Source organism: Anguilla anguilla, chromosome 6 (genome assembly GCF_013347855.1).
Source record: "Anguilla anguilla isolate fAngAng1 chromosome 6, fAngAng1.pri, whole genome shotgun sequence".
NCBI lineage: Eukaryota > Metazoa > Chordata > Actinopteri > Anguilliformes > Anguillidae > Anguilla > Anguilla anguilla.
This window is the reverse complement of record NC_049206.1, coordinates 32191150-32212348: the sequence shown is the minus strand read 5'-3', so window position 1 is coordinate 32212348 and position 21199 is coordinate 32191150. Positions and strand designations below refer to the sequence as shown.

The 21199-nt window shown below is 37.8% G+C and overlaps 1 protein-coding gene across 1 annotated transcript in view; it reads left to right on the top strand.

Annotated features, from left to right (window-relative positions):
• nrbp1 (nuclear receptor binding protein 1) overlaps window positions 1-21199 on the top strand; it is a 91241-nt gene that overhangs the window by 41024 nt on the left and 29018 nt on the right. Inside the window, exons 7-10 of the mRNA XM_035422295.1 lie at window positions 17295-17389; window positions 17477-17560; window positions 17661-17719; window positions 18352-18450. Of these exons, the coding sequence (XP_035278186.1) occupies window positions 17295-17389; window positions 17477-17560; window positions 17661-17719; window positions 18352-18450 (337 nt within the window). The remainder of the gene's footprint in view (window positions 1-17294; window positions 17390-17476; window positions 17561-17660; window positions 17720-18351; window positions 18451-21199) is intronic.

The window sequence follows — 21199 nt, the reverse complement described above, 5'->3', positions numbered from 1 at the left end:
CAAGAAATGTCAAAAAATAAATGTTGCATTACTTTAAATGTGTGTAATTATATTTGTGTTCATTACAATGGCTAGATTTTAAATAATTGTTCATGAAACTTATGGAAGTACAACTACCAATCAATCGGTGTCTGTATTGGCCAATGTTTCCCCCAAATAATCGGAATCTGTATCGGACTGAAATTTTCATATCAGTGCATCCCTACTCCCCATCATACCCTTATGTCAATATTAGTAATTAAAGGCAAGTTTAAAATCGGCAGCATTGCTAGCGTCTAAAGTGTTCCAAGTGTAACATCGTTTTGCTGTAACTTCTGTCCAGAATGTAGATAAACACATAAACAAGTTAGGGACTCTTCACGGTCTCTTCAAATTATTTGTGGATGTTCCAGCTTCAGGTCAAATCAGAAAACAATGTCAGCTCGGTGTATCAGCGATAAATGCCTTAGCCACGCTCAGAAGTTCTCAAGAATATTTTCCAAAAGATGTTGGAAAACAATGCTTGCGGCTCTCCGGGTGCATGTGTTTTACTGCTATCACAGAGGCAGAATGCGTAAGGCGGCGTTGATGAGACAAAACCTTTGGAAATGCTGGGCTATAAAACGCTATTCCAAAAGTAAAAGTATACATGTTATACATTGTTGGAAATCTTATATTGTCACCTACTGGGTAAAATCAAGCCTGAATGTACTAAAAAGGGCGACAGCATGAGTCGTTTTATGCACAGCTGCTTCAGAAGGTAACCAGGCATCACAAATAAGTACATTTCACACACAGATTGTCCACGACAATATATGACCACTCAATTTTGAAAAGGACAACTCTACACGTAAAACCAATGGTAAGGTTGTATATTTGTTCCATATTTAGTTGCAGATATTAATAGTAGAATGGCCTGGTCCAATTACACAATTCATGTATATATTACTATTCTGTGATTATCGTTTTGGTGGCACTTAGAAACTCCGTAATTTACCTAGTTGTCCTGTATCACCTTTGAATAAAGTTGAAAGACAGAGCTTATTGTCTCCACTTATAGTTTGATTGTAGGAGCTCTAAATGTCTGAGTTTAGCAATCTCAGGATGCCGGCGTCCTATAAGAATCCCCCTGTCTTAAATAAACCCTGTTATCTACAAAATTATATGCACTACAGTATGGGTTAAAACTTATACTCTAGGTTTTAACCTGGTCTTGTTTTAACCTGGTCTTGTTTATTTACCCATTCCCTCTTTTTGGCTAAGCTCTGTATTTCAGTCAAAGGGTCGTTTTGGAGAGCTTCTATGTACAAAATGTGTTCATAATGATTTCTTATCACACACACTAATTTAACTTAGAAACACTCAAACAACTTGGTTTTACCTTGCTGTGTGCTACACAATTCTGATCTCCAGAGCAGGGAAAGTGCTTAAAATGATCAAATTTTATTTTAATTATCCAATAATCTGGCTGTCATTGATACATTGTGCCCCGTCCTGTTTACACAGTTGCATTTATGAAATAAGTGCACTTTGAGACCCAGTGAAACTAGACCAAGAGCATGGATGGTAGACGAGCAAGGGCTAACTCATTTAATTTGATGCAATGCTATTTGTTCAGCTGTTTTGTAGCTTGCAAAGGTGTACCGGTGGATTTACGGAAGCAATGGGCCTCATTCGCCAACCGCTCTTAAGAAGAATTTTCTTCTTAAAACCCACTTACGCAGTTTTCACGAAGATTCTGATATTCACCAATGTTTTCTTATTTGGGATTTGTTCTTAGGTAAGAACAGAATCTACGCACACTCAAGAGCCACACTTGCGCACATTCGAGTGCTGTAAGTTTGTGCAAAATAATTGGTTATTGCATTTTCTTCAATTCTGGAGTTGTATAATATTATAGGATTTAAATCACAACAATATTTTTATAATTTATAATATTTTTTAAGTATTATTTTCATTATTTTACAAAGCATTACGGTGTTCATCTGTAAATAAATGATAAAAATCTAACCATTGTAGTGACCTTTTATTTTGGGGGGTTTCAGTTATGCAATGTTTGGTCTATACTGCAAAAATAAATGTTTAAATTTTTAATACAAACTAAGCACTTAAGTAACACTTTCTAAACACATGGACATGTTGAAGAAGAGAACACTTATTCAGAGGCGTCACTAGGGGGGTGCGGACCGCACCGGGTGACGCCATCAGAGGGGGGTGACACCAAAATGACTGGCAATACATTTTTTTGTGCACTGTTTTGTGCAGGGACGGGATTACTCCAATGTAGTTTACTGCCGGTTGATTTAATTAGCAGTATTAATGTGACGAGGAGCGCTTTGTCGTTTGAATGTGTGACACGCAATTCCTTGCGCCTACTCCCACCAGCATTTTTATTTTTATGCCTCAGATTTGACATCAAACCATTTTTTTTTTTTTTTACTTCATCAGTTGTGCGCCCTTCTCCGGATACAGCGTTCACTGAACGAGTAATAGCATCCCATGCATCTTTTTTGTGTTATTTTATATCCACTACTGACGCTACTAAATATGACAGGTCGTTTGCTGTTCACTTCCTGCAGCAATACCTCCACTTCAGAACTACTGAAGTTTTTCTTACGTTTGGAGTCTGGTGCTCCACCGTCTTTAGATTTTTGTTTGGGCATTATTGACTTCGCTCTCAATTTTTCTTTTCGATTTCTGTGTGCACACGGCCCTGCAGTCTCATGCCCTTTTATGGGGATTGGCTGGCCGTTTAACAACTGGCACGCGCTTTCCGTTTACGAGGACAATGGGATTCATCATTTTAAGAACACGTGCAAACAATTCTGCAGTTTAGGAACATGTAGTGAATTAGACGTCGACTTTTCTTAGGACCTTTCTTAAGAACAAATTTAAGAAAAAACTTGAAGATATTGGTGAATGAGGCCCAATGTTCACTTTTCCGGAGAGGGAGTGTGGGCGCCCACCCAAAATGGCCTATTTTGCTCAAAGAATAAGAACTTGCTAGATTTATTTATATATTTTTAAATGTACTGGAATATTTTTTCCATTAAAACTTTACCCGTGCATTTCGTAGACCTTGTAGAGTAATATAAAATCTCATAAACACGTTTTCAACGTACAGAAATGCCAAGTTACTCGCACATAAAAGACATACACCGTCTAACTCATTCATTCGGCTGCCAAAATCCAGGCCTGCCATTAAAAGTATTGATATCAAAATGACGCCAAGTTACGGTACTACAAACAATATAGGCTATCTTGCCTCACCGAAATTTAATAACATGTATTCCAAAGCAATGCTATCCAATATTTCCTCAATTCTTTTAAGTCACTTGGCCCTGTGTGTAAAAGCATGCAGTACATGGACAGGCCAAACATGTGTGTGGATGGCTTTCTCACAGTCTAGATTGATTGAATAGGCGTCTATATGTCCAATTTGTATTGGTATGTATGTATTTCGCTGCCCAGCATTTCTGTTGCGTGAATGATTGTATGTTTCTTGGTATAAATGTCTGTTCGTAAATGTGAATGTAACATGCTGCGAGGGAAATGTCCCCATGGGGATAAAGAAGTTCTCTATGTATGTATGTACAATATGTATTTGACATGCAGCATTTATTGTACGTAGCAAATATACAATAACTTGTACATTTACTGAAATTCAGTTCAGAAGCAAATAGAAACATATGTTTTCTGGAGAAATATGCTTCCTGTAGTTACTCACCAGCAGTTTTCTACATGAATTTCAATGTGTTCCATGAGGCAATTCGAAATATTTGACACTTTGATCTGACACAAAGTTTGCATGACATTGTAAAATGGTAAGATTACAAAACACAGGGCCAAGTGACTTGAAAGAATTGAGGAAATATTGGGAAGCGTTGCTTTGGAATACATCTTATTTAATTTTGGTGAGGCAAGATAGCCTATATTGTTTGTAGTACCGTAACTTGGCGTCATTTTGATGTCAATACTTTTAATGGCAGACCTGGATTTTGGCAGTCTGAATGAATGACTTAGACGGTGTATGTCTTGTATGTGTGAGTAACTTGGCATTTCTGTACGTTGAAAACCTGGTTTTTATGAGAGATCATTTCTTTTTGCAAAGCGTTTTATTATGAGAGTGAGAAATGCGAAGTGACCCTGTAAGAAACGGTTGTGGATTATGGCTATCCTTGTGTGAATTTGTACAGTCTGAGCGTGTACCGTTTAGCAGTTTCGGTTTGCTATATATGTAAAACAGTGGCTGTGACAAAGTGTGGTGGCGTAAGTGTAAACGCATCAGAAACACAGGTGAAATATGGCCAGTGTATGTACTCACGGATTTGACGGCCATCCAACGAGCCTTGATTGACAAAAGAATCAGCAAGTCCGTAGAATTAGAGCTCCCTAGGTCGCAACTTGTGTACCCTTCTGTCCTGCTCCGTTGTCTGTTATTTCGTGGAGATGCACTTTTAGTGTTTGTAAGGTTTATGAGGCATTTTGATAGGCTTATCTGCAGGTAGGAATCCTCTTCGCTGTTTTTCTAGAACCGGAAAACTTGATAGTGGAGAATAGGAGCAGACGCATATGTCCCAGCAGGCTTTGCAGATGAGAAAATAACAACAGTGTGAGAGAAATTAGGAGAAATGATGAAATTGCGTAGTTGAAACATTATGTTTTTAGCAGAATGGGCATCTAGGTGAAGGTTGACATGATCACAGACTATAGTGCGAAGTAAATGAAGTGACCATGAGCGAGCTTAGTTTCGAACGATATATAATAACAGTCTGTGTAAAACATTAGTCGTTAAAGTGGAGGGTTAAGTAACGTGTGAAATCTATTGCACGGATGTGCTTTTCTCATGTTCAGTACTAATAGTTATAATTTTAATTTTAAATGTAATGTTTTAATGGGGAGTTGCAGAATGTACATACGTAGTAATTGTTTGTATGTGGCTAGATAGAGAACAGGGCGAGGTAACATGAATGTAGAAACGTGGCGTTTGCTGATAAGAAGGTTTTGTACGGTAGCCAAGTGGAGAAATATAGTTAGTAGAAATGGCACAGCGGTGAACTGGCGTAACTTTTTACTAAAAGGAATACATTTGCCGTCATGAAATGCATATGGGTGGCCGTGAGTGAGTTTTGATAAAGCAAATATAAGCGTAAGAAAACGTTAGTGTAAAAGAGGAAATTATCTGCCTGAGGGCGAGGCGGGATTCAATCCTTCAACCGGAGGTTTTCCAGTCTGTGACTTTGTTAGTGCAGCAACATGACATAGCTATGCAATGCGTGAAATATCATTAGTAAACCTGTCCGTGGTTTTAAAGAAGAACACAGGCCAGTAAGCACAGGAGAGCTCCTGTTGATTCCATATGGCTTTGCAATATTGTAGCCGGTAAATAACTGAAACGTGCAGACGGTACGTCATAATGCATTGTATACATTCGGTGAACGGCGGGTAGATATGATGCAAAAGCAATAATTGAGAAGTAGTAGACTATTATTAGTGAGGGTAAAAGCAGGTTAAAGAAACGTGTTCCTAGCTGGGCTTGAACCTAGGACCCCATATTCCCAAGACTGTAACCTTGCCCACTAGGCCACAGGCAGGCTAGCTATTTAGACTGGAAATATTTCAGAGTAAAAAGGTATGGGTATTTTGCGTGTGTATGCAAGTTTTTGATTGGGTCGTGTAGGTGAAGATTTGGCTGGTGTCTGTAAAATGTCCAATGGGGAGACATGTTGTTAGTGGGATAGGCGGCAGGAAAAATAAGAATGAGAAGAAGAAGAGAAGAAGGAGAAAATGCAAAATCCTATTAGTTTGGGGCTTTATTGTGTGGACATGTGAAGTTGTTTATGAAATCTGTCTGTTGAAATGGGGTGAGAATGTACAGAATTTAATGTTTTTAAGGGCTGAGTGTCTGTGGCTGTTGTGGTTATTTCTGTGGGGAACCCTGAAAAGTGCCAAACTCTCTGTGCTGTATAGGTATGGGGCATGGCCCCGCCAAGGCGTAACTTGGCGGGATGGCATACCTGCCATCCCAATTGCTGAATAATATTATGACATGCGACCTTTTAATCCTGTATCATTGGTGGCTCGGATGGCTTGTGTTACTACAAGAGGCTGTAGAACCTGGGAGGTCAAACCTGTTTTGGTGATTTTTTTATAAACCAAATTTTGACAGTTTGTTTTCCATGTATAATGTCGTAAATGCTACAGTATAATAAAATAACATAAAACGCTAACTTGCCAGAAAATAACTCCATGTAATCGCTCTCGAGGGATACAAATCATCACACACTGGCAGCTGGTTGGGAACACGGAATCGAGAAGGCGCATGTCTCCTTTTCACTGTAATTAAAAAAACACCCATTTGTAAAACTAAAATGCTTTATACGACACTAGACAAGATCTTGAAGATTTAAATTTAAAAATCTTGTTCAAACTAGGATTTTAAATATACAAAAGTCTGAATAAGAACCTATTAAATGAAACCTTTTGCAATGAATTTTTCTTGTAATGAAAGTGTATGTTAGGGATTGATCATCCCTGGATAATGGTAAGTAGCAGAGGAGACAGCGTTTTCCAAAACCAGTGCGTTTGCTTTTGTTTTATTAGCAGGCGGGAAGCCAGTGAATGAACATATATACAGTGAACAGTACAAAAACTGTTCAGAAAAAAGAAAATAAATGGGCATATGTTGCCAGGCTATGTCCTCTGACCGTGCACACAATATCACCCTCCTGCTCTTGGCATGTTCAACATAAAAACTAGACTCAGGTGTGGAGCCTAATGCAGCCCTTTTATAACTGCAGCTCCTACCATTACCCCAGTTAGAAATTAAACATTACTAAATGCACATAAATGTACATAAATAATAGTAATCAAATACAATTATCAAACACAATATTTTACATTCAATGGGCACAGCCCATTGTGAATGAATGTAAATTGAATACAGATTATTGTTACACGATACTGGCAAACAATAAATACTGAATTAACGACAGTAACGTCTGCGTGTTTTGTGTTTGAGAAACCGTAAAACATCAAAATAACAAGCATTAAGATGTTATTTGTGAATACCGGTGGGGCCTTCCCGGTACTCTAAATGCATGCACAAACCTGGATCACAATGATTGAAACGGGACTGAAATACGGGTGAAATGTTAACATTGAGAAAATCCAAACATGCAACTACAATAATTACGTGTGCACTACAAGGTGTTATAATTGTCAGCATTTAGACACCCACAATGATTGCAGCACTGATCGTCTTTCGTGACACGGCTCACCCCCTGACAGAGCAGTGGTGTGACTTTCGTGAACGATTAATTCTTTTTGAATGAATTTTTTTGGTGAACGAATCGTATTGACTCATCTCCATGTAAAGATTCATTCATTTGGATAAGCTCTCAGTAAGTTGCGAATTTACCATTCGCTGAAGCTGCAGATACTCCTGTTGAACTATTTTCACTTTTGGGCTGCGTGCTAGTGATTATCCAGCGACAGCATTGATCCGCTGGAGTGGGGCGTGCTCTACGAGCTCCTCTCGTCTGTGTGATCAGAAGCAATAGTCCCTAAACTGAAAGCAGCGGCAAGGTTGAAGAACATACGTGAAGGGACCGGATCTGCAATGAGCTAGCTACGCTGCTGCTGGATCCGTACCGCTCTCCCACACCCAAACGTCTTCGTATTGCAAGGACAGTCACTTGCATGTGTAAAATGAAAGTGATTGGCATACAATTTAACCAAGCTCTTTGACTGCATGATATATTACAGCCTAAATAAAATGTGAATGAAAGAGTATATTTTCAGTAGCCATTTCCCAACGGATTCTGTATCATTAAAGCTACACATTCATTAGTCCCACACTGCTAAATAGTGTGCTCTTTTAATAAAATAGCCTATAGGTTATATTGTTATAATCAGTCCTTTGTTGGTTGCAAACAATTTTGTAACGTCTGTCTCCTAACTTGCGCCTCCTAACCTTTTATTTTTAAATGGAGCTAAATGTTGTGCAAACGTCTGTGAAAAGCCTAACAACACTGTATACTATGTATAAATTCAGTAGGTGACTTATTTCTGAGCAGTTTTTGTCACTGAAGACAATACGTTATCAAAATGTATTTGCACTGTAGGCATTGAAAATACTATTTTTGTTATTAAATAAGAAATTGCTTATACACTACTGTGGAGTGGAAGCCCGTCAGACTGGTCTTTTGTTTGTTTCTTCCAGTTCATTCAGAGTTTGAAGGGCTCAAATGAACGTGATGAACTAAATGTACTGATAGACTCAAATAACTGAAATGTACTGAATGACTCAAATGCCCAAAATGAACTGATTGTGCTGAATGTACTGACTCAAATGAAGGAAATGTTCTGAATGTAGCCTGCTGAAAGACTAAAATGCATGCATGGGCAAACCTGGATAACAATGATTGAAACGGGACTGAAATGCAGGTGAAATATTAACATTGAGAAAATCCAAACAGACATGTAACTAAAATAGTTAAAAATAGTAAAAAGCACTACAAGGTGGCCGAAATGAACTGATTGTGCTGAATGTAGCCTACTGAAAGAGGCTTCAAACAAATGAAAATACCTGAAAGATTTAACTGATACGAAAACTCAAAAATAAGCTTACTGAAAAAGAACGACTTGAGGAGTGTAGGCATACTAATGGCTGCTACGAGCAGCAGCAACACAACACAAACAGGAAATGGTATGTTTTGCGAAAGAAGTGTTTAGGTTTTTGAAAAATAGTATCACTGGGATGTTTACAATGACGTCAATGGCAATGTTGATGATTAGAACTTTTTTAACAGTATTATGTGTCATACTTGCCATATTTGGTAAAAAATAAAATTAGCACATGGACCATTTCTCTATGCAAAACCCAATGTATCTGTATAGCATTCTATTATTTTGCTTGTGCTGGAAAAACAACGTTGCCCTTAATTATACAGTACGAACAGATTGTAGCAATGAAATTAGACTTATTTGTAATTCATAGTAAACAATTATATGACGTGTAGGACTTCACAGCAAATGTCTATGTCAACAACAAAAAAACAAGAAATAGAAATATCTGAATATAAAATATGCATGCAATCCAAGTTAAAAATATAAGGAATAAAGGCAGCTTATGGAAAGATCAACAAATGAAAAATAACAGCCAAGAAAAAAGAATAAGGAATTAAGAATAATTAAAACAAATAAGAACTTTAATAAAGAGTGAGTGATTAAAATAAAAATGTATGTAAAAATTATATAAATAATCAATTTATTTAATTCAACTTTAACTTTAGGCAATGTGGTGGCATGTGACATCAAATTTCATTGTGGTCTAATCATAACCAAGGTTGTTTGTATTAAAAATGATTAATCTATTTCTAGTTGTATTTTCAGAATTAAGCCAAACACGAAAGCCGTTAGTTATTTCCCTGCTCTCTCTCATGTTCGGCAAAAGTGATTTTTTTTTTTTTTTAAAACATGGTAGAACCAAACTGAAGCAACGTAGGAGGCGCACTGCAGTCTGGGGAAAATAAATTATGTAAGTATGATTCATTTAGATGACCTGAATCAAACCTACTGATTCATTTTAATGAATCGAACTTCCCAACACTGTGACAGAGTAATAATGTCTTCAATGCAATTACATCATTATAATGACCCCATTGATTTTGTTGCAGCGTTAAGTGTTGGCACCAATGCTTGTAAACAGTCAAATTACCATAATATTTTCTGACTTCAAAAGCGTAACATCGTGAACTATCAGTGCAATTTTAATAGCTCTTTCTACTCTTAATTGTTTATTTGTTTATTAAATGACCTGTTAAAGTGTGTCCAGATGTCAGTTTTTTTTGTTTGTCTGTCAAACACCCATGGTGATTATATAGCAAACGCCCATGATGATTACATAGCAAGCAGAATGTTAGGCTAAAAACAGCAGTCCAATTTAATGTCCTTTTAAAACCAAGGTTCAGTCAGAGAAGCATGCATAACATACACTACCCAGAGTACTTCAAGAGAGTCTGTTTCAAGATTTAGTCTGTGGATGCAGCAGTGGCATGCTAATGCTAGTTCAGCTGCAACTGCAGAGAAATCATGCTTTAAATGAAAGCAGCGCTGACCCAAGAGGGGTGACTGGTGAATAACATTAATCGCGCGACACTGAAGTGGAGACTGATAAGAAGCTAGCCTACTGTAGTTGTTCGAGAAACAAGGAAATTGAAGGTGACCATAAAACTGATTACTCTTACTTGCTTGTTGTGATTAGAGCCCGACCGATGCCAGATTTTTGGGTCCGATGCCAATCCCGATTTTGGAGAGTCCTAGCCCACCGATTACCGATGTTTTGACCGATATTTTGTCAAAAAGTGCAACATTTTCTAATCAATTTGAAAAACTTATATTTCATTAAAGTTTCTATATTTAAGAACATTTAACTTATAAACACACAAAGAACTTTTTAGATAAAATAAGTAAACGATGATATTAAATTAAATATATATATTAACACCATCTTTAAGTGTGTGAAAACAAAATAACTCCACACCTTGCTTTTACTCCTTTCTTTTCCAGCCATCTATAAAAAATGAATTTAAAAAAGTCAGTTTTCCAGTTTCAAACATGTATTTTTATGAATATTATTATTATTGTTGTTGGTGTTATTAATTTGTTATTATTTCTTAGTATCTATTCTCAGTACATTAATTATATTTTCTTATTTTATTCCTACTACGTGATCTCAAAGAGTAAGACTATCTAGCGAGCTTCCCTGTCCGTAAGAATTCGGTGGTGAAAATAACTACAATGCGCTCTGACGCGTGACTAGATGACACACTCGCTCGCAATAACGCATTAGCTATTGACACAGCCTCATTATTTCTTATTATATATTCGCAGTAAGTTAAATGAATTATATTTTCTTATTTTATTTCTACTACATGATCTCAAAGAGTAAGACATTTCTAGCGAAGCCAAAGAGTGAATCAAGTGCAACGTTAGATGAAATTAAATTGACTGGATGAAATACGTGAAAAAAACTACAATGCGCTTTCGTGTTGGTTGATTCACTTCTCCAACAGCAATCCTTCTCTCATGTTATCACGACAAAGCTAGATAAACATGGCTTAAAATGATCCATGTTAGAAGTGTTTTATCGGCGTTTTTACTGTCTGGTTAGCTTGCTACGATGACGCGTGACTAGATGACACACTCGCTTGCAATAACGCGTTGGCTATTGACACAGCATCATATAGTAGCTAATATCATTATCTCAGATAAAAAAACAAATGTGTGATGCATTCAATCACCATTTTATTTTGGCTGGTTATTTATTTGAGAATACAGCGATGTCCTTAGCAACTGAATGATGGAGGAGGCGAGGAGGAATATTATTGGCTGATTCTTATATTCTATGAGCATCAAACTTTATCAGTACATAAAACTATACTCACATTGTCGGCTACTGTAGGCTATTGTGGTACCGTCAGAACAAATTTGATTCGGGCTGCACAAATGATCCGGGTGACGTAATGACATTTTAAAACAGCTGTCATAGCCATTGTTACGTGCTTAAAGTTTTGCTACAGTGTCCACTCCTATGCCGATGCTGCCAGCCTTGCTACATTCTGTGGTGATAAAGATTCTAAAGCCGCGTTTCCACCGCAGGAACTTTACCCCGGAACTAGGAACCTTTTGAGGAACTCAGTGCGTTTCGACCGCAGGAACTAGGGTCTAAATTAAGTTCTGGGGGCTTTATTTTACCCCCAAAAAAGTTCCTGCTCGGGGGGTAGTACTTTCCAAAAGTACCGGAACCTTTGGGGTGGGGCGCAAGCGCTGAAAATTTCTGATTGGTCGACAACTTGCAGTGTTTCATTTCAATCGCCATTTTAAAAAATCTGCAGCCGCAAACCGATTTATTTTCATAACTTGAAATCAAACTTGTATGTTATGCGGCGCAGTAGCCTACTTTTGGTTATAGCCTGCCAACATCTTGGAATTATAACGTGTGCTCTTCTGTTCTTTTCTTGCTTTAGTATTCGTTTTATGAAATGCTAAGCATTCGTGCTGGGACAGCATATTACGTACCAAAACATTCAAACGGTTTAATTCGGTTGCTGAATATTTTCTTCCTGATTTTCTTTGTTAGCCCGTTGTAATTGAATCAAAACGTTTGATACAGTTATGTGAGGTATGCGATAGTTATGTGTAATTTACATTGGTGATACAGTAAAAAGCAAACTGGAAATCACCTTCCGCGCTTTTTGTCAGGGTAAAATAACAGGTTAATTCTAGTAATCGTCCCTTTTGCTTTTTCAGACTGCTGTAATTTTACTCTGCCATTCTTCAATTCAAAAAGACCAGGAAGACTATGGACTAATTTATGGTGCATGGTTCGCATCTGGAGGGCACACTTCGCTGCTGGGCTAGCAGAAACTTTGAAGGAAAGCAAACGGTGGCTGTACCACTGCTAATTTAAATTTTCACGCAAGTCCGAGTTTTCGTTCTGTTCTTGTCATTTTGCGATTAGCCTATATGGAATTGATGATGAGAAAGTAATCAATTCAACAGCAAATTGTTTACAACGTGTGCATGTTTTCTGCTGTTGTTGCCAGTTATTTGTGGAATGTGAATGCATTCTGTCGCGTCGGATGTCAAGACATGAAGGTGAATGTTCGCATAAAAACATAATGAATGTGAGAGGATATATAAAACAGTTACAATCTGACTATTGGCCTGTTATATCCTATTTGTTGCATAACAACGGTCCAAGTTCAACTACCAATGACAGGTTTTGCTTGACAACTAAAATATGCCCAAACGGCTGCGGAAGAATATTTCAATTTCAGGTGATTAAATCGATAAAAATCAATAAATACAAAAGTAACCATATATAGTCATTGTTGGTAATCCATTGTATATAAGTGGAATAAACCCCTCCAGGCTGTCCCGGTTATTGGAAAATAATGTAGGCTACTTCGGTGGTAGTATGGGATTACAGAAGAAATCACAGGACAGATGGACCGATGAAAACGTCGCTTTTTCATACGTCAGTGGGCTAATTTGCCTAATCTTCGCGGGACTTTAGACCGCGGTGGAAACGCAGACAACAATGGGCTAAAGGAAACTTTTAGTTCCTTGAAAAGCAGTTCCGGGTACTTTTGGTGGAAACGCGGCTTAAGACAACTCGGCAATTTCTCTGCTTTAATGGGTTATTGTCCAGGCTGAAATGCGATCGTATTAGTAAACGGCTACACATTTCATCTAACTTGCAAGTAGTTGGCTATCTCTCTGAATATGAATTAAATGTTTTTAACAGAAACTAATAATAATACATGAAAAAAAATTCTCTCTTTGCAGTGGTTTGGGCTGGAAATGAGCTGTAAGAGTGGAATAAGCCCCCGAAGTAAAGCACAACACTGCCTACTAATCGTAGATAAGATCGCTGTGAGGTTGCTTTCCGTAGAGGATTTCAGCTGCATGCTCCCGTATTACTGAAAATGCTGTAGCGGTGGCTAGCTATAAGTGCATAAGTGCTCCCTTCTCCTCCTCTCACACTTTGCACCACCCCCTCTCTCTACACCTACGGAAGCCTTTCCAGTCCAAAAGTATATCAATGGGTACAGCACTTCAAGCTCACGTCTCAACGCTACAATCAACACAACGCACACAGCACTCATACATCGATATGCTCTTATAGCTAGCCACCCCTACAGAATTTTTAGTAATATGGGACCATGTAGCTGAAATCCTCTATGGAAAGCAACCTCAAAGCGACCTTATGTAAGATCAGTAGGCAGTGTTGTGCTTCACTTCGGGCACTTATTCCGCTCTTACAGCTTGTTTCCAGCCCAAACCACTGCAAAGACAGACAACTTTTTTTGTCAGTGACATTTCCTTCTGCCGTCTGCGGCGACGATCACGACCATGACATTTATTTTGAGTGAGCTGTGGCTGCTGTAGCCCCCATTGTGCTTATTTGCACAGTGGCTTTATTGGTGGCTCTGCCAAATGTTATGCATGCATAGGTAATTAAACTATCATCATATCACCCAGCCCTAGAAGTTATGAAAATAACTAATTTCACTTGCTTTCTTGAAAATTTTGGAGCAAATGGAACATTAAAAAAATGTATTTGGCTTTTTCACTAATGTTTTTTATTACTTCCTATTACGGTCCAATATTACCTCATCAATTTCTGCGCCCAGAGCGACATAATTTCATAAAAAATACGAAACCATGTTTAAAAAAGCATTTTCTTGAAATAAAGGACACAACTGAATCAGTTCCAACAGTTGTATTTCTAAATTATAGGGATTTTGTTGTATGGGCTTAGGGACAAATGTATCAAGGCACATTACCGGCATACTGAGAAAAGCATGCAAAATGCAACAAAACAAAAAATTTTAAAATTGTTGAGAAATACAGAGTCAGTTTATTTAAAGTCTCAATATCAGTGAAAAACTGAATATATGTCAGGTGTTATCTCTGCAGAATTTTCGGTACGTGGTCAGGTGCAAATGTTGCTCTCTCCTCTCCTCACCCGCTGTTGAGCAACTGAATGTCCAACGCTTGGATACAAATTGTGTTCGCACATACAATCACACAAATTTCATTCATTGCAATCGTGTGATGGAGTTGATAATCTTAAAAATGCAGTAATTTTAAGCCAAAATATTTAAGAAAAGTCATGGAGGGAGGAGGGTAGCTATTGCATTTAGTGTTGGAGTAATTTTAATGTTAAAGTCTAAAGTATTTGCTATCTGACTGTAGGGGAGTTCTGCCCCATTTAGTCTTTTTCGTGATTATTAAGAGACTGCTTGCTCAAGAATGACAGCATTTCCAAATAAACAACCTCATACTGTCTTTTAACTTTTGGTGATTATTTAATTCAATTCAAATGACTGCTCCTTGGGATTGCTTGTACCCATAGATGGGGTCAGTTGTGTTGATAAGCGATTTATTACCATTTTAAAAACATTACAGGCATCATGACACATGTTTTCTTTGACCCCTGCCAGTGAAAACATTTGAATACAAAATCTAAAAACTAATTTTTATTCAAAATATTGTGGTGTCAGGTTTCACTTTTCCCTTATTCGCTTGTTGCTGCTTTCTCTTGTCTACGCACACCTTTGCTGTAATCTTTCAATGATGCCTTTGGGGAGAGAAAAACTATTTTCTACACATTAAAATATTTTAAAAATAATTAAGTTTATTTCAATAATTCAATATTTCTTTACTTCTCCTAATAAATTCAAAATGAAAAATATAGCCGCAAGCGGCGATTCTGGGGTTCAAGCCAACATGGACTGTTGAAAGCTGCAAAGTGCAATAAGACCTACTCAGAATTAGAGTAATTGTAATAGTCAAGTCCATTTATACATACAAGGAATTTGACTTGACACAATATGTTCATTCTCAATGAATGAATGAAAAGGTTTAATTGCACAACAAACTAACAGCAGCATAGGACCTTCATCATCATGTCATACAAGAACTAAATAAAAAATAAATGACTGTTTGATTGTGTCTGCATGAAAACTATTTAATGATAGGTATTGGGTTTGGGAAAAGGGAGCCTTCAACACACTTATAATTAATGGCTATATTTCTGTTTGTAATTGTTATTTATTTTACTGGTACACTCGAGGTGCCACATAATACCAGGATATACCCATATATACTCATTCAAGTCCAGTTCCAATTTACATTCTTGAATGGTCATTTTTAGATGCACCTTTATGACCGGCAAGGTCACTAACTCACTCAGTCAGTAACTCAGTCAGTTAATTAATGGTTCTTGAGGCAAATTTGTAGAGTGAGGATAGATGGACGTCTGTAGCAAGTTTCGTGTAAATCGGACTCACGGCGTAGGAGTTATGACTTTTCAAAGTTCCAAATTTTTACCTTTAATTGAATCCTACAGACGAAGAACCATGTAAGTCCATTGTTTCAATTTCTGAATAATCAACCCTCTCTTATTTTAGGCCTGTGTAAATCACATTATTAATGTTTTGTATTGAAGATATAGAACACACACTTCTTTCTTACTGTCAGATTTGTTTTTATTTTGCTAAATGAAAAAAAATGGAAGTTATTAGAACTTGTAAGTAAGTCCCATGCATAATAGCAGCGCAATGTCAGACCATGAGAAACAATATTCTCTGGTGTGATGAAACCAAGATTGAACTATTTGGCCACAATGCCAAGCGTCACGTCTGGAGGAAACCAGGCACCACTCATCACCTAACCAATACCATGGTGAAGCATGGTGGTGGCAGCATCATGCTGTGGGGATGTTTTTCAGCGGCAGGAACTGGGAGACTAGTCAGGATTGAGAGAAAGATGAACGGAGCAAAGTACAGAGAGATCCTTGATGAAAACCTGTGCCACAGTGCTCAGGACCTCAGACTGGGGTGAAGGTTCACCTTCTAACGACCCTAAGCACACAGCCAAGACGCTGGAGTGGCTTTAGGACAAGTCTGTGAAAATAACAGCAACGCTCCCCATCTAACCTGACAGAGCTTGAGAGGATCTGCAGAGATGAATGGGAGAAATATCTCAAATACAGCTTGTAGCGTCATACCGAAGAGGACTCAAGGCTGTAATCGCTGCCAAAGGTGCCTCAACAAAGTACTGAGTAAAGGGTCTAAATACTTGTGTAAATGTGATATTTCAGTTTTTTTTTTAATAAATTTGCAAAAATTTCTAAATCTGTTTTCGCTTTGTCATTGTGGGGTATTGTGTGTAGACTGAGAATAAAAATTAATGTAATCCATTTTATAATAAGGCTGTAACATAACAAAATGTGGAAAAAGTGAACGGGTCTGAATACTTTCTGAAGGTACTGTATTTACAGCACGTTTCTAAAATATATTTTCCTCTTGTTTCCCGTTAAAGAGCACCAGCAATTTGACCGCAAACTACTGTTAAACTGCTGCTGATAGTTTGTTTGATCACACGGTCAAAGTGTTAACAGTCAGATATGGCTTTGAGTGCTCATATTTGCCACCTGGTGATGGTTGTACAAAGTAGTTCCTGTGGAAAAACAAAAAAAAAAAAATTGCCCCTCTCGGGGATCTCTCAGGGCGCTGCACCAAAAAAACCCTAAACCACTGTACTTTTTTTATTAAAAAACTCCCTTACAGTTCTTTTCACAATGGACCAGTCTCTCAAAGCAAAATCCTTCGGTCTTATTGAGTGTTGAACTGTATGTTTGATTGGAGGCAGTAATCTGTCTCCATGTTCTTCAGGGACCCTGATCTTTGTTTTAAAAACTGGACTCTTATTCACATATGCTGTCTTCTGTTTTCCAGCTATCTGCACTCATGTGATCCACCAATCATTCATGGGAACCTGACCTGCGACACCATCTTCATCCAGCACAATGGGTTGATCAAGATTGGCTCAGGTGCATAAGCAAGTGCACACAACAAATGAGCTGCTTTTCTGAGTGCCAAAAAGAAAGAAGGAAGTAACTCATTTCTATTTCTTTCAGTGGCCCCGGACACCATCAACAACCATGTCAAAACCTGTCGGGAGGAGCAGAAGAACCTGCACTTTTTTGCACCAGAATATGGAGGTAGTCTCTGAACACCTTTCATCAAAAGGCACACCTTTCATCTCTCCATAAACGGAACTTCTTTTTCATCACTGTAATTATCCTTTTGCCATTTTTACAGCTGTAGCAGATGTCACTACAGCGGTTGATATTTATTCCTTCGGAATGTGCGCCTTAGAGGTGAGAAATCCAAGGGGTGGTCCAGATTGGCATGGGGGTCAGTTAATATCTGAGTAGTGCAAGTGCCATGTTGTGTAAAAAAAAAAAATGTAAATTTTTTTTTTACTCAAATAGGCATTTGTTTTGTTTTTGTTTTCTTCAGTGGTTTTCATGTACTGTGACCGCGCTAGCTCAGCTGTTAGTGTGGAAAAAAAACACTGCCTCATCTTTTCGTTTTAAGGCAGTATAATTCAACAAAAGGTTTGCAATTCCTAAAACATGTTTAGTTAAGGAGGTTACCTGGTGAAAACAGTAGGCTCTTGCAGAAGAGTAATGGATGATTAGGGAAAGCTGGGATAACTGTGTAGTATAATGGTTTGCATACATGCTTGTAACTCAAAGGTTGTGGGTTTGATTCCCAGCTGGGGTCCTCCTGAGCTGGGTACTTAACCTGAATTACTGCTTTAAAATATCCATCTGTATAAATGGATTGTTAAAATGGATAGTTAAAAATGCTGCCTGTTTGAGTCACCCTGGATTAGAGCATCTCTCAAATGCCAGCATGTAATAAAATGTCATGAGAAGAGTAGGCTGTCAGAGAAAAACTTGCAGAGCCCTGGTTCTCGTATTCTGTACTGTGGCTTGTTTTATAGATGGCTGTGCTGGAGATCCAAAGCAATGGAGAGTCTTCATATGTATCACAGGAAGCCATTAACAGTGCCATTCAGTCCCTGGAGGACCCACTTCAGAGAGTAAGTGAGATGCAAACAGTGCAGTTCATAGGTATTTTGGCTCTGTTCTCCAACACATTGAATTTGAAATGAATATGAGGTTAGCTTGCTGATGCAGGCCCCCTTGTGGCCAGGACGCTGGCATCCTGAGATTTCTCAACTCAGACATTGCTCCTGAGACCAAACTGTGGGAACAAGCTCTGTGTTTTAGCTTTGTTAGTACCTAATACATGACAGCTATTCCAAATACTGAGTTTCCAAGGGCCACCATCATCGCGTAGGTTGTTCATTTAAGCACCTCCCTCCCCCCATCACATTTGCAACTACACAGACAAAGTTTGACATATTGGATAATAGTGTCTATCTGCAGGTTCATAAAAATATTCTTTCTCCACCAAAAATTTGGATTCCATCATAGCAACAAGATGGAGTCAACAATAGCCCGAAGGTATGCAAATGCAGCGGTGAAAAATGCTGCTCACTGAATAGCAAGATAAACAAATGGGATTCTTGTATAATTACACCACATTATTATACTATCAATATCTGCTACTAAATATGAAATGAATATTATAATAAAACATTTTATTAATCAGGGGCTTTTCTGAACACTCAAGGTCACCTTACATGGTATTAAAATGGTTAGAAAAATGACAAGACACTACACATAAAAGGACATGATATTAAAAACAGTTAAAAAAGACACAGCACTTGCAGGACATGGTATTTGAAAAGAAATAAATAAAAGTGCGATGGGGGGGGGTTCGGGGTGGGGAGTGGATAGCGATGTCCTGTTCATGCGAAAGCTAGAGTGAAGAGGTGAGTTTTTAAAATATTTTTTTATAAGTGGAGAGAGTCTCAGCATTATGAATGTGGGGAGGCAGCGTGTTCCAGAGTTTGGGCGCTGCACAGGAGAAAGCCTGATCACCAAGAGTGGAGTGGTGGGATGGGGGCAGTTAAGTCTTGCAGAGAAGGGCAGAGCAAGTGAGTGGGTTCGTAGTCCAGGAGAAGATCAGTGAGGTAGGCCAGAGCTAAACCATGGAGTGCACTGCACGTTAGCAGGAAGGTTTTTAACTGTATTTGGTATTTTACTGGCACCCAGTGTAGTTTGTGCAGGATTGGTGTGAGATGTGATCGTATTTTTTTGTGTGGGTCAGTAGAATATATAATCTTACCATTGATTTTATGTGTAGAGTTGTTGCTTTCAAGATTCAGTGGTCATTAATTGTCTTGGAAAATCCGTTTGAGAAATACACACCCAAATTCCAAGCAATTATACCATCTTAAATGGTTATGCGTTTGCTGTTAACACTGTTTTGACCCTTTTACTTAATGCTGGTTTGATTGACTCTTATCTAGTTGAGTATAGTATAAGCATTCCATATGGCATTTGTCATTGGAAGCTTATAACAATAACAGTGATTGAAGGTCGATTGAAGTGGCAAGAACACCATTGGCATATTATATGTAGGAAGGACTTCACTAGACTTAAGGTTTTTGTTTCGTAACTAACACCCAGTTGCCCACTGAAAACCTGATGTTTAGCCAAGTGAGAAAGCAGGCTTTTGTGTTTTTTTTTTGTTTTTTTTGTTATTGAAAGAATTGTTTAAAAATATTTCTCGGCTGTTTGTGAATGCAAAAAAGCATTAAAAGGACACAACAGCAAAGATTTCAGTTTTCCTTACCTTTAATGTCTTGTTTAATGTTTTATGTTGTCTAATTTATGAGTAGTGAGCCTGCATTCAGTAAAGATGTACGATTTCCATTAATTATTCTAATTTCAAACTGAAGGAGAATGTCATTTTTGCATTTTAGCCAAAATAATTGAATTTGTGACACTTTATTTTTACCTAAATTATGAATATCTAAAGTTGGTGTTGTAAATGGTACAAATGTATTGCTTCATTCAAACCATTTTCCAAGTGTCTGATCCTCACATCTGTTGTTATAATGTTTTAAATAGAACACCCCCGAAATGTGTGAGAAATTAGTCTGTGCAAAATGTTCTTTTAAATACTTTTTATTGTAAATACCTTTTTCCGATTTACTTTTGGCTGTTGGTTTTACTAGTTAAGTTAGCCAGCTGCTAATGCAAGTTGGCTTGCTTGCTAGGTTTTCCAGTGGCCAATTTTTTTTTTTTTTTTTTTTTTTTTTTTTGACTTATGTTTTTTCATCCAGCAGTAGCTAGCGCTACAACAAGCTTTGGTTTTGATGAACTGCTCAGCAAACTAACTGCTGCAATGGATTAATGCTACTGCTAACAAAGAATTTCAGGGCAATGTGAGTGAGGGGGTCACAGAGGGGCAAGAAAGTAGAGAAATTTCCAACTTGTATTAAATAGCATTATGCAGTGGGTTGGTTTTTCTCCCGGCCTTCCCAATGTTTTGAGTCACAAAGCATCACTGGTCCAGACATAGCATTAATGACCCTGAACAATGATTGTAAACTAAACTCAGAGTTTTCCCTGATAGCAGACACAATGGAATATGTAGTTATTTTAAAAAATGCTTCACTTAGGCAATGGAAAGTGACCATCGGTGTATCTATGAGTTCAGGATAATTTTTCTCAGAATTAAATTTATGTTCTCAGAATTTGAAAAACCTGTTACAAAACTTATTGTAAAGGGTTCCACATGCTAATCCTAGCATTAATGTAATGGGCTTGCAGGGAGTGTCTTTGACTTCGCAGTTTTTCACGTTTATGATGATATGCATTTGTATTTGCAATTGACATAATGGCTTCAACCCTGTGTACATGTTGAGTATTTGA